Here is a 13885-nt window from a genome sequence, read left to right on the forward strand (position 1 = left end):
ACAGGTTGTAAGAGGCCAAGCCGGTATTTGAACCCGGAGTCTGACTGCCCCATGCTTTGGATGCATGAGATCGGGATCTGCACCCGGCACGTCATCAGCCCTCAGAAAGTGCTGACGTTGGGACCATGAAGGTTCAAGCGCCGAGGTCTGAGGCTGGAGACAAAGCTAGGGAAGGAGAGACAGGGTCCCCGGGAGCTTCCGGCGACAGCTGAGCCCTGCTCCATCGGGGACCCCGACGGAAGCCCCCATTTCCCATCTCTCTGAGAGACCTGGGGTGCCTCCTCCCCTGGCCTCCTGGATTGGCAGGCCTGAGTGAGAGGGCTGGGCGGGGAGCCAGGAGGTGGGGACTCGGTTTAGGCAGCTAATCAGGTCACAGGGTGAAATTAAAAGGGAGGAGGAAAGCACCGACCCATCAGAACGCAGGCTCCTTCCTGGCGACTTGGTGCCCAGGACAGGAGCCGGGGAGATAGGAAGAGCAGAGCCCGGGAGCCCGGGGCACGGGATGGCCCCGCAGAGATCTGTGAGGCTGTCCCTCAAGAAACCCACCTACGCCGTGTGTGTGGTGGGAGTTGAGACGTCTGTGGACGTTCACAGGTGAGAACTGAGAGGTACCCGTCTGGGTCTAGAGGGCTGGGCTGCACCGGAGGACCCCGAGGCCACGGGGCGGGTGCCCGTTGGACACGTCGAGCATGCTAGAGGGTGCTGGTAGTCGGTCGTTCGGAGTGTGGAGCAGGTGGCCTGGATGGAGAGCCTGGGTATCAGGGAGGAGCTAGGGTATCAGGCCCATCTTGGGGCTCCGTCTCTCCTGGGCACCTGGGGTCGGGTCTTTGGTCTCAGGGTTCTAGGTGTGAGCCCCGGGCTCTGAGTTCTGACATCAGAGAGGCGCTGGTGTGCGGCGCCAGAATGAACTGGTACTCAAGACGGGAGCGGGACCAGGCCGCCCTGAATTTCTCTCTCTTTCTTGCCAACAGCCCTTCTGTCGGAGGTGGAAGTGTGGGGTGTGTGGCGGCTTGATCCTTGGAGGCGGGCCAGGGTGATTGGGATCAGGAGGGAGTGTCAGAGGGATGATTCAAGGAGTTAATAAAGGACGAGAACCTAGAATAAGACCCGGGCTTGTGCTTGCCGCGATGATGACGGTGCCGGCGGTGATGGGGGCACCTGAGGGGTGACATCTGAGGGGCCCCAGGAGAATCAGCTTCTCCTGTTGGCTCAGGTCTCTGACCTGTCCTGGCTGTGCCCAGACGGGGGCCCAGGGACCTGGTCTGGCTTCAGTTTCCTCACCTGGCCATGGAGGGAGCTGGACTTGGGGGTCTCGGGGGGGCCTTTCCAGCTCTGATACGGTCTGTGGACTCCATTCTGTCTGGAACTATTGAGGGACTCCACTCCTGCTGGATTAGAGGGAGCTGGAGCCCCTGCAGATGCTGGGGAGTCTGTCACAAGGTGGAATCTGAGCTCCCACGGCCTCCTGGGTCTCAGTTCCTGTGCTGTCCCAGTCTGGTTGTGAATGCTGGGTCTGCCTTCCCGCTTGGCCTCCGGTGAGCCTCTGTCCCAGAAACCCTCTGAACCCCACTCAGAGTGGCTTGGGGCCCCAGTGACAGGGCTGAGGAGGGGGAGTCAGGATGCTTGGAGGCCAGACCTTGGCTCTGAGTCCTGTTGGGAGTCCTGGCATGGGGCTGGTTCTCTCGGATCTGGGTGGGTAGCCGAGATCCCATTTTCTCCTGTCCTTTTAACGTAGCATTTCCTCGGCTTAGCAAATGGGAAAACAGGATGCCCAGTTAAGTATGCATTTTAGGTAAACAACAATAATAGTTTTTAGTATATCCTATGGGATCTACTTATGTTTTTAAAAACCGGTGCTTAGCTGAAATTCAAATTTAGCTGGACGCTGACTTTATCTGGCCACCCAGCTCTAACACCAAGGGCAGGGAAGGGATCGCTAGCAGGCCCCCACTGTCCGGATTCCAGACCTCTGCTCTCATCCTGGGGGGTGGTTGTTTCTGGAAGGTCATTTCAGAAACTTGGGCCCTACACAGTGCTGCTGACTAAGGCCGGAAGCATTTTCCTGGGAGCCAGGAGACATGGGTTCTCGTCTGAGCTCAGCAGCTGACTTGCTGTCTGGCGTCAGCCAAGTCACCGGCCCTTGCTGGGCCTCATTCCTTAACTGAGCCCCAACAGAGTGAACTGAGTCCTGTCTTGAGTTCAGCGTGGAGGTCAAGGGCCCCGATTCTGGACAGACTTGGCTTCTCATCCTAGCTCCATTTGTGGCTGTGTGACCCTGGGCAAGCCGCTGTCCTTCTCTGGGCCCTGGTGTTCTCATCTGACAATGGAGTGGGAGGGGGGATAAACCAGACCCTGCGTGTTTAGGGCCCCTGGAAGCTGGAGGAGTTGCTCACAGCTCCTCCGGTCCCTCTTCCTGTCACGTCTCCGAGAGTGGGAGGAACAGGGGACGGGTTAGGCTGTGTGTGGGGTGGGAACGGAGGGAGGTTCCCCTTTGGGATCACCAAGCACCCCAGCACCCTCAAATTCGGGCCCTGGCCTAGCGGTGGAGCACAAGGAAGCTGCCTGGGTTGGCCACAGCTGCTGCGCTCTGGTTGACTCTGGGAGGAGGGGGGCACTACTTGGGGCCCTGAAGTAAGCACTTTTAATTATTTTATTTTGAATGTGGTGCTCGGGCCCATGACCGTGAGATCAAGACCTGGGCCGAGATGAAGAGTCAAGCACTTCACCAACTGAGCCACCCAGGTGCCCCCTGAGTGAGCATTTTGAGAGACCCCCCCGCAACAGCCCTTAGGGAGCCTTCATCCTGGGCGTTGGTCTTGACCAGGGGTGTAAATACTGAGGGTCTCTAAGTTAGAAAACGGAAGTTTATTTGCAGCAAGTTGGTTTAAAAGGAGACGAAAGGAAGACCTCCCCTCCCATTCCCCGCCGTCTGGCCGTCTGGTCTAAGATAGGTAGCGAAGCGGGCATGGCCTTTTCAGCCTGGGAAGGTTTGAAGAGGAGCCTGAAGCTCACCCAGGGCCCGGGCTGTCTAGGATGATGAACTTGGGGCTCCTCCACGCCCATTGGTGTCCTGCTCCAGCTGAGGCCAGGCAGCAGGTTTCTACTTAGCCTTGCCGATTGAAGGGGAAAGCCCCCCCAACCCCAAAGAAGACGTTTGCCCATCACCTGAGCTGCCAGGAGGCTAAGCCTCCCAGGAGAGCCAATGGAGGTGGAAATGCGGGGTGATGAGTTCCCAGGTGCTGTGTGGACCTTGTAGAGAAATATTTGTCTTTGGGGTAATTGTGTGCCCCAGCCCAAGGAACCCTTGAAACCCTCTCAGGATGTGCTATAGAAACCCCCCACTCCAAAGGACTAGCTCCCCACCCTGAACCATCGCCCCAGCAGACTTGCTCCCCACCCCCCACTCCCCACCCCCTGGTTGTCCCTGTCCATCCTTGGAGGTGGCCCCCAGAGGACACATGCCAAAAAAGGGGAGGGTGGGGAGTGTGGGGAGTCCATCCGTGGTGCGGTCTGGCCCTCCTTGTCCGCCCAGAGGCCAGAATGAGAGCCCTAGGCTGGAGGCTGTAATGAATGTTTACTCTCTGGCCCGGAGAAGCTGGCTGTGGGGGGAGGGGGAAGAGACAGCCTCCTGGATCTCTCCAAAGCCTCCCCCAGCCCTGCAAAAGCTTCAGAGCAAAATAGACTCTTCAGAACAGATGGGTAACATTCGAGGTGCCCAGGAAAGAGGGACTCCGGGTCGGGGGGGGGCCTCTCCAAGGAGCTGGAGAGAGGCCCCAGGCTGCTGCTTTTTCCTGGAGTTCTGTGTATTTCAAAAAATGAAAATGCCAAAACAGAGTTATAAAACCTGTGGTATATATATTCTTAATGTTTACATTGAGTAAATTGATGCTTTTAACGTGCGCAGAAGTACAGTGAGGTATAATTGTGCGGCTCACGGGGTCATTACCGGATTGCCGTAGACACTAATTCGTAATGACGGACAGACTCGGAGAGCCGGGCTGGACCAGGGTTGGAAAGTTGGGTGAGGACCGTCTCTCTTCCTGGCTCCATCCCGGACCGCACCGCATTCCTTTGTTAGAAGTAATGTTGTAGCTTGAACGTGAGGTGCCTGGAGACTCTGGGGCCGGGGTCCTCCCTGCCCTCCGCGGGGTCCGGACATGGAACATGCGCTGTGTGTTCTTGGGATGGAAAATGTTGGCATCGGGGCAGACCTCTGAGGTCGGTCACTGTTTAATCCTTCAGGTGTCCCTGCCTCCCTGGTCCCCCTGGCCACCTGCCATTTAAGACCATGGGCCCCTCCCCGTCGGTCTCTCTGTCCTCCCCTCCCTGCCCCTCCCATCATTTCCCGGTTGGTTTCCCTTCCAGCTTCCATCACTGCCGACCCCCGCAGTCCTGTCTCCTCCCAGTCCCTGCCCTTCCTCGATCGGTGGGCCCACCCTCTAGGGACCCCGAGAGAACACTTGAGACACCAGGAATGGGAGGGTCGCTCCCAGGTGAGGTAGATTCCTCCCGAACCCAAAATGCTCTCTGTGTCACATGTTCTCAGCTTTGCTCGGTCCAGAGAAGGTTCTACTCCCTTTTTGGGGGCTGCTAAGCAGCTGTTTAGCTCTGCCAAGGGGTCCTGAGGCTCGAAGATGTTGTGGGTGGTATGTGGGGCTAGAAGGAGCTGGCAAATCCCCAACCAGCTGAGGACGTCAGCTACCGGGGAGCCCGGGACGTGGGCCTCAGCTGTGGGACCGGACAGGTGCCATCGAGACCGTGTGTGGGCGCCCGGCTCTCGGGGCCAGGGCCGAGGGAGCTGGGACGCACTGGCTCTTGTCAGGGTCCTGCCCTCACAGGAGGTGCAGAGCGGTGTTTGGCCCTCCAAATGCTCCAGAGAAGCCAGTCACCCTGCATTGGAACCCAAGGCCACTTGAAGCCCTTAAAGTGCTCCAGTCACAATTTACGACCCCGCCTACCCCCACCTGGGTCACAGGCACTGTGCTGGGAGAGGTAGGCTAAGGCAGGGTTGAAAACTCCACAGTCGGACCCGGCAGTGGGTACAGCTGTGTGGTCTGAGCCGAGCCGAGCCGAGGTGGCTGGGCTCAAGTTCCTCACCTGGGATGGAAGGCCGGCCACCATCCTCACTGGGTCCCTCACGGTGGGGCTGCGGCCACCCGAGAGTCAGTGCACTGACTGCGCCGGAGTTGTGACCTCTGGCGGGGGGGTCAGGCACATACTTGCAGGCGTGTGACCTTGGGCCCATCTCTTAGCCTCGCCTGCTCCGCCCCTGCACGGCGGGGATGACGTTGCTTGTTGTTCCTACCTGTGGCTTTGGCCCCCATTTTACAGATGAGGAATTTCATCTCGCATGAAATGTGTACGCACAGGCATGCTTTTCTTTCTGCAGTCGGGGAGCCCGTGGGTGAGAGGGAAGAAGTGACTCACCTGTGACTTCCCATCCATAGCTCTTGGCTTCTCTCAGGGAGGGGAGGGGGGGAGGTTCTGGTCCCCAGCGCCCATGTGGCTCTGCTGGGGGCGCCTTCGGCTGAGAGCCCTGTCCTCTCCTCTCCAGCCCGCACTCCCAGGAAGGCAGGGGTCTGCTTGAAAGGAGGCGGCCCGGGCCTGGCCCCTCCTTCCAGGTCCTGGGTGTGCCCCTCCCTGAGCAATGTCAGGGCATAAGTTACCCATGATTGTTATCACGGGGAAGGAAGGAAAGAGAGAACACAGCCACACCCTGCACCCTTCTAGATTTAGGAGAAAGTGTCTGCCTGTGATGTGGGGTCTGCAAGGGGCCAGCCACAGCCAGCACCCAGGGAGGTCCGAGGAGAAAGCCTCACTGGGGTGGGGAAGTTGGGGGACCTTCTGGGGCCTTTGCCCAATGGAGGGCATTTAACAGATCCTACTGAAACCTACCTTGTGTCCAGGTCCCTGCCAGGCTTGGCACTGGGAGGTGATACAGCCTGTACCCGCCGGTGAGGGACTCTGGTCTTCGTCCGGGAGCAAAAGGAACTTCAGGATGTGGATGTTAATCACCCACATTTTTGGTCAAGTTGGGTAGGGAAGGGAGGTACAAGGATCCTCTTATCTACCAGCCTTCTCTCCAGGATCTGCTCTCTCTCCATGTCCTTTGTGACCATAATGACAGGGGGTGGCAGTGTAGCAAGGGCTCACGGCCTTAGCTCAATGAAGTGTCCCAACAACCCCACAAGGTGTGGACAACTCTGGTCCATATTTTGCAGACAAAGACATGGAGACCCAGAGAGGTTGAGACACTTGCCCCAACTCCCACAGGAGCTGAGATTTGAGCTCAGGTCTACCTCATCCCAAATGCCATGAGTTCAACCCCCAAACACCTCGAGGTCTGGGAATCTTCTGTGTTGCTCGTCAGTTCAAGGGGAGGAGTGAGATCGAAGGTAGAGGCTGAACTTTGGAGTCTGCCCCAAGTGGGGGCAAATCCTGGCTCTGCCACTGTGTCCCTATGTGTGATCTCCCTTTGAATTTTAATGTCTTCTATAAAATGGGGAGAGGAATCCTGACTTCCCTGCTCAGCAGGCAGAGGTCAAGGGGGATGGTATTAGAATGGAATAGCAGTGTGGTGCAGACCATGGTGTACCTGCCCCGTGTGGACCCATGAGGGCAGGGCCGGGGTGACTCACCCCTGCCCTCCCCATGCCCGGTGTGGTGCCCAGGGAATGCTTGTTGAGGCAGGGCAGCCAGCAGCACTAACTGGGAGCTTCCTGGGCCCCTGGGCAGCTGCTGTCCTTTAGGACTGGAGCCTGGAGGGGCTGCCCAGCTCTCTGGGACCATCGGCTATGTTAGGTCTTAGCACCCAGCTGAAGCATCCACGGGGCTGGCTATACCAGAGAGGACTTACTGGGTCCTGCTGGCTGGTGCTATGTCATTTCTTGTGGCTGTGGCTGGAAGGTGGCACCTTGGGGGCAGCCAGGGGGCAGGTGTCTGGCCAGGTGTGAGGGCGGCTGTAGGCATGGTTGGCCCCATTTGCTCGAGAGCTGCTCGCTGGCTCGTTCCTCGGCCTTTCCATCCAATTCTGCATTATTCTGCCTTTGCCTCTCCCCAGCACGGTGCCCTGAGCAATCCTCCGGAGCATGCTTGTCCTTTGCCACCATGCCCCCATCCCCACCCAGCCAGCTGGAGGCTAGGTCAGGACCATTCTGCCCTCCTTGCCCAGGCCCTAGGCTGGGCTCAACTCTATCCTCTGGGGGGCTGGTGACATCCAAGCAGCAGCTATGATGAAGGGCACGGGAGGGACTTCTCCAGGACTGTTGTGTTTCTCCTCTCCTTAGAGACCAGTGGTAAGTTTCTGAGTAGTTGGGGTAAGGTGTGGCCTGCTGAACCCCAGTAGGAGGAAGCTTCTGGGAAGGTGCAGCTGAGCAAAAGGAAAAGCTTTCTAATTACCTGAGCTGTCAAAGCACAAAGGGATGTGTGGTAGTGAGCTGTCTGGCCGAGGAAGTGTTCAAGCACAGAGCCCTGTGATGGGCTGGAGGCAGGCCAAGATGATCTCTGAGACCTTTCTCTGACCCAGGGCCTGGGCAGATACTCAACAGACTTACTGTTTTGGGGGAAGCAGGAGCCAGGAGGTCATGGGCACTGTCCTCTTGGCCTGCACCAGCCTCACTCCTGCGAAGTTCAGGTGCTTGTGTGGGGAAGAGGGGACATGGCTTTCCTGACTCGGTACCCCACACACTGCCTTGGGTTCCATGCCAACGCCCTCCCCCCCAGTCCCAAGGAATCATGTTTAGGAGCTTGTGTTGCAAAGTTCCATTTTCCCTTTTTCCTTCCTACGTCTTCCCCAACTAACTCACCCTTCCAATCCCCCTGGGGGCGTGCTCAGGGAACACACGTTCATTTTCATGTCAATCAGTACAGCATATGATGGGAGATAAACCTGCTGCTCCCTCCTCCCTTTGCCAGCTGTGTGACCCCAAGAAAGTTACTTAACCTTTCTGAGATTTCTTCATGGGCTAGATGAGGACAGCAACACATACCTGTGAGGGTAGCTGTGAGTGCAGATGACATCATGGGTGTCAAAACCTGAGCAGGTACCTGGCACATGGTAGGTGCTGGGAAAAGCCACCCCAGTGTCTTCCTCCCCACTGTTACCCGCGGAACACGCTGTCCTTCTGCGGGGAAAGGTCACAGGAAGCTGGCCCTTATGGGCTGGGCTATTTGGGGGGCTCTGGGCTGAGTGATAGTAATAGTGGCAGCGGCACCTAATGCCTTTTAAGCACCTACTGTATGCCAAGCACTTTAAATCATCATCTCCTGGAATCCTCCCCCACCCCCCGCACAGCCCTAGGAAGTAGCTCTTTGGATTATACCCATTTCCAAGAGGAGGAAAACAGAGGCTCAGAGCAGGTGAGCGACCGGGTTTGGGCCCACACTCTGCACAGAACCCACACTTCTGTCCGCAGAGAGATGGCATCTGAAGTGGGTCTTCAAGCATACAGATTTCTTCTCGCCCATCCCCTTCCTCACCCCGCACCCCTGCAGAGGTGGGAGAAGGGCCCTAGCTCATTGGCATCAGCATGGACACGATGATAAAGACACAATGCTGACACGTGTGGTAATGACTTACACCCTCTCATCTGACGGGTGATTTCAAGTCTGTTATTTTATTTGCCTGTGCGTCTGGGTTGGGTCTGGGGGTTGCTCTGTGAGACTCCGCCGCAGGGCTGCCGGCCAGCAGGGGTCAGCTGGAGGCTCCAACCGAGCTGCCCTCAACCTCCTACCCCTGCTGGTTACACCCCCAGCCCTTCATCCACGGCCCCAGCCACAGATCCGGGACCTTGAGAGATGACGGGGTGGACCCCCTCTTCGAGGCCTGGGCACGGTCCAGGGGAGGACACCAAGCGAAGGAGGCTCTGAGATGGTGAGGGCCTATTGGGCATAACCTGCCAAGCGTGGGCACCAGTGGGAAGCAGCGGCCCCCTTCCTCTCCCTCCCAGTCTGCAAAGCTCCTGCTTGGGAGAGCCTTGGCTCTTTTGCACCTTTTCTACCCCGAGAGGCAGCCCAAGGGAAACCACCTGGGTTGGCATGATGGAACAGGGAAGGCAGTGGGGGCCAGAGGGCAGGAGAGACCAGCAGAGGATGGAGGCAGCGGCCCGGGGGGTCAGCCCGGCCCATTGTGGTCCTCCTGCACATCATCCCCTCTCCCTGAGGCCCGGCCTTGGAGGGACTGTCCTGGCACCTGCCAGGTAGAAGCCGGGAGCGGACTCCCAGCACCCCAGAGGCAGCAGCGCTGGGCTTGGAAGGGCTGGACAGCCCCAGAGCCTCTGTTCCTGCTCTTCCCCCCTCTTCTTTTACCACCGTCGTTGTTATTACTGTTCCTATTATTTCTTACCCCGAATAGGGAGTTGCATGCCAGGGCTGTGACTTGGAAATGTCAACTTCTGCCCAAAGCTGGGGATTGGCTTCATAGAACCCCACTCTCCTTGAAAGGGCTGTGTCTGGTGATGGCAGTCCCTGGCTGGGGCAGGGCAGGTGTCTCCCAGGAGCTGGGAACCTTTCTGCCACCAGCTGGGGCTCGTGCCTGCTTGCTTTTGGGATGTGTGGGGAAAGACTCTGGGGCTGGGCAGGTTGGATTCAAGTCCAGCAGGGCCACCTGCCAGCTGGGCAGTCCTGGGTTTCTGGGTTTCCCTGTCCTCATCCATAACACAAAGGTTTACTGTCCTCCTGGTCTGTGCCAGACACTGAGCTGGGCACTCAGATGACAGTAGGTTTAGAGAGTAAAGTGGAAAAAATGCCTGCATTCTAGAGGGAGAAACAGGGGGGATAGGCAATAAGCAAATATGTCAAAATAAGCAGAATATGTCAGGTGAAATGAAGCTGGCTCATGGGGTAAGAGAGTGTGGTGTTCATGGTGTCTTCTTATCACACTGTCCTGAATTGGGCAGGGAAGACTTTTCTAAGAAGGAAATGAGGGGTAAGGACCCAGCAGATATCTGTGAGCTGAACATCCTGAGCAAGAACTTCAGGTGCAAAGGGCCTGAGGTAGGAGTGAGATGAGCGTGCTAGAGGGAGAGCAAGGAGCTGAGTCTGGGAAAAGGGGGAAAGGGAAGCCACATGGTCTGGAAGCCAGTTTGACTCTGTGGAAGGGTTACAAGCAGGAGGGACACCAGAGGGTTTTGTTTTTTGTTTAAATAAAGAGGACGCTTTTGCAGTTAGGTCCAGAACAGACTGAGGGCAACAGGAGAGGAGGCAGGAGACCAGCTTGTTGTAAAAATTCATGTGAAAGTGATTGGTGATCTGCTCTGGGGTGTTAACTATTGGCAAGGTGAGAGTGTCTGCCCCGGGCATGACATGAAGGTGGAGTCCTTAGGGTTTGCTGGGCTCTGGGTGCAAGGGAGGGAGAGGACCCCAGGGTGAACCTGAGGATGGAGAGGCAGGAGAAGGTCTTGGGCAGGTCTAGGAAGGGGTGGGGAGGTAGGAGTTTGATTTTGGACACTATAAATTTATTTATTTACATTATTGCTTTTAGAGTAGAACTTCTTTTAAAAAAATTATTCCAGTATAGTTAACATACAGTGTTACACTGGTTTCAGGTACACAATATAGTGATTCAAGAATTCTATATATTAACCAGTGCTCATCATGGAAGTGTACTCATTAGTGTGTGTGTGTATATATATATATATAAAACATATCTTTTTATATGTTATATATATAAAACATATCTTTTTTATCCATTTGTCTATCAATGGACACTTGGGCTGCTTCCATAATTTGGCTGTTGTCGGTAAGCTGCAGTAAACTTAGAGATGCATATATCTTTTCAAATTAGTGTTTTTGTGTGGCTTGGGTAAACACTCAGTAGGGGAATTATTGGATTATAGGGTAGTTCTACTGTTAATTTTTTGAGGACCCTCTGTACTGTTTTCCAGAGTGGCTGCACCAGTTTGCATTCCCACCAACAGTGCGTGAAGATTCCTTTTTCTCTACATCCTCTCTGACACTTGTTGTTTCTTGGGTTTTGGGTTTTAGCCATTCTGACAGGTGTGAGGTGATGTCTCATTGTGGTTCTGATTTGCATTTCCCTGATGATGAGTGATGTTGAACACCTTTTCATGTGTCTGTTGGCCATTTGGATGTCTTCTTTGGAGAGATGTCTGTTCATGTCTTCTTCCCATTTTTTAAAATTTGTTTTTTGTGAGGTTTGAGTTGTATCTGTTCTTTATATATTTTGGATATTAACCCTTTATTGGACTTGTCACTTGCAAATATCTTCTCCCATCCCGTAGGTTGCCTAGTTCTGTTGATTGGTTCCTTCACTGTGCAGACGCTATTTTGATGTAGTCCCCATAATTCACTTTTGCTTCTGTTTCCCTTGCCTCAAGAGACATATCTAGAAAAATGTTGCTACAGTGGATGTCAGAGAGATTACTGCCTATACTCTCAAAATGAATTATGGACCTAATTGTGGGATCTTTTTATGGTTTCAGGTCTCATATTTAGGTTCTTAATTCATTTTGAGTTTATTTTTGTATATGGTAAAAGTAGTCCGGTTTCATTCTTTTACATGTAGCTATCCCATTTTCCCAATACCATTTGTTGAAGAGACTGTCTTTTTCACAATGGATATTCTTGCCTCCTTTGTTGAAGATTAATTGACTGTATAATTGTGGGTTTATTCCTGTGTTCTCTACTCTTTTCCATTGGTCAATGTATCTATTTTTGAGTGAGGAGCATACTGTTTTGATTACTATAGGTTGGTAGCATATCCTGATATCTGAAATTACGATATCTCCAGTTTTGTTCTTTTTTTTCAAGATTGCTTTGGCTTTTCAGGATCTGTTGTAGTCCATACAAATTTTAGGATTCTTTGTTATAGTTCTGTGAAAAATGTTGTTGGTATTTGATAGAGTTTGCATTAAATCTGTAGACTGCTTTGGGTAGTATGGACATTTTAACAATATTTGTTGTTCTAATCCATGAGCATGGAACATCTTTATGTTTGTGTCATTTTCGATTTCTTTCATGTTTTATAGTTTTCAGCATACAAGTCTTTCACCACCTTGGTTAAGTTTATTCCTCGATATTTTATTATTTATGGTACAATTGTAAATGGGATTATTTTCTTAATTTTTCTTTCTTTTGGTACATAGAACTGCAACAGATTTCTGTACATTGATTTTGTATCCTGGGATACAATTCTTTTCCTGTGATACTGAATTCACATATCAGTTCTAGTAGTTTCTTTAGGGTTTTCTATATATAGTATCATGTGATCTGCAAATAGTGAGAGTTTTATTTCTTCCTTACCAATTTGGATGCCTTTTACTTCTTTTTCTTGTCTGATTGCTGTGGCTGTGACTTCCAGGACTATGTTGAATAAAATCACGAAAGTGGACATCTGTATCTTGTTCCTGTTCTTAGGGGAAGAGCTCTCAGTTTTTTTACCATTGAATATGATGTGTTGTTTTTATTTAAGGCCTTTATTATGTTGAGGTGTGTTTGTGTTCCCTCTGAACCTACTTTGTTGAGGATTTTTATCATAAAGGAATGTTGTACTTTGTTGAATGCTTTTTCTGCATCTACTGAAACGATCATATGGTTTAATCCTTCCTCTTGTTGATGTGATATATCATGATGATTGATTTGTGAATATTAAACCATCCTTGTATCCCAGGAATAATATCCCAGGAATGCCTCTTGATCGCAGTACATGATTTTTTTTTAAAAATAGATTGTTAGATTCAGTTTGCTAATATTTTGTTGAGGATTTTTGTATCTGTGTTTATGAGAGCTATTGACCTGTAGTTCTCTCTCTATCTATCTATCTCTTTTTAGTGTCTTTATCTGGTTTTGATATCATGGTCATGCTGCCCTCATAGAATGAATTTGGAAGCTTTCCTCTTCTGTTTTTTGGAACAGTTTGAGAAGAATAGGTATTAACTCTTCTTTTAACATTTGGTAGAATTCACCTGTGAAATCATCTGGTCCTGGACTTTTCTTTGTTGGGAGTTTTTTGATTACTGATTCAATTTTATTGCTGGTAATCAGTCTGTTCAAGTTTTCTATTTCTTTCTGATTCACTTTTGGTAGGTATATGTTTCTGGGAATTTATCCATTTCTTCTAGGTTGCCCAGTTTGTTGGCATGTAATTTTTCATATTATTCTCTTACAACCCTTTGTATTTCTGTTGGGTCTGTTGTTGTTTCTCCTCTTTCATTTCTGATTTTGTTTATTTGCATCCTCTCTTTCTCTCTCTCTCTCTCTCTCTCTCTCTCGGAGTCTGGTTAGAGGTATATCAATTTTGTTGATCTTTTTAAAGAACCAGCTCCTGGTTTCATTGATCTGTTCTATTTGTTTTTTGTTTGTTTGTTTGTTCTTTAAAGATTTATTTATTTATTTAACAGACAGAGATCACAAGTAGGCAGAGAGGCAGGCAGAGAGAGGAGGAAGCAGGCTCGCTGCTGAGCAGAAAGTCCTATGCGGGGCTCAATCCCAGGACTCTGGGATCATGACCTGAGCTGAAGGCAGAGGCTTTAACCCACTGAGCCACCCAGGCGCCCCTGGTTGTTTGTTTTTATTTCATTTATTTCTGTGCTGATCTTTATCATTTCCTTCCTTATACTGGTTTTGAGTTTTGTTTGTTGTTCTTTTTCTAGCTTCTTTAGATGTAAGATTAGGTTGTTTGAGATTTTCTTTTTTCTTGTGCTAGGACTGTATTGGCATAAACTGCCCTATTAGAATAGCTTTTGCTGCTATCCAAAGATTTTGGACCATTTTATTTTCATTTGTCTCCATGTACTTTTAAATTTCCTCTTTGATCTTGTTTCATTAATTGAAACATTCATTGTTTAGAGTAGCATGTTATTTAACTTCCATGTATTTGTGTACTTTCCAGATTTTTTCTTGTGGTTGAATTCCAATTTCATAGTGT

General features: G+C 51.8%; 1 protein-coding gene across 1 annotated transcript in view; it reads left to right on the forward strand.

Annotated features, from left to right (window-relative positions):
- The first annotated feature begins 502 nt into the window (after positions 1-502).
- PADI1 (peptidyl arginine deiminase 1) overlaps positions 503-13885 on the forward strand; it is a 38994-nt gene continuing 25611 nt past the window's right edge. Inside the window, exon 1 of the mRNA XM_044237269.1 lies at positions 503-594. Within this exon, the coding sequence (XP_044093204.1) occupies positions 503-594 (92 nt within the window). The remainder of the gene's footprint in view (positions 595-13885) is intronic.

This window comes from Neovison vison, chromosome 2 (genome assembly GCF_020171115.1).
Source record: "Neovison vison isolate M4711 chromosome 2, ASM_NN_V1, whole genome shotgun sequence".
Classification (NCBI taxonomy): Eukaryota; Metazoa; Chordata; class Mammalia; order Carnivora; family Mustelidae; genus Neogale; species Neogale vison.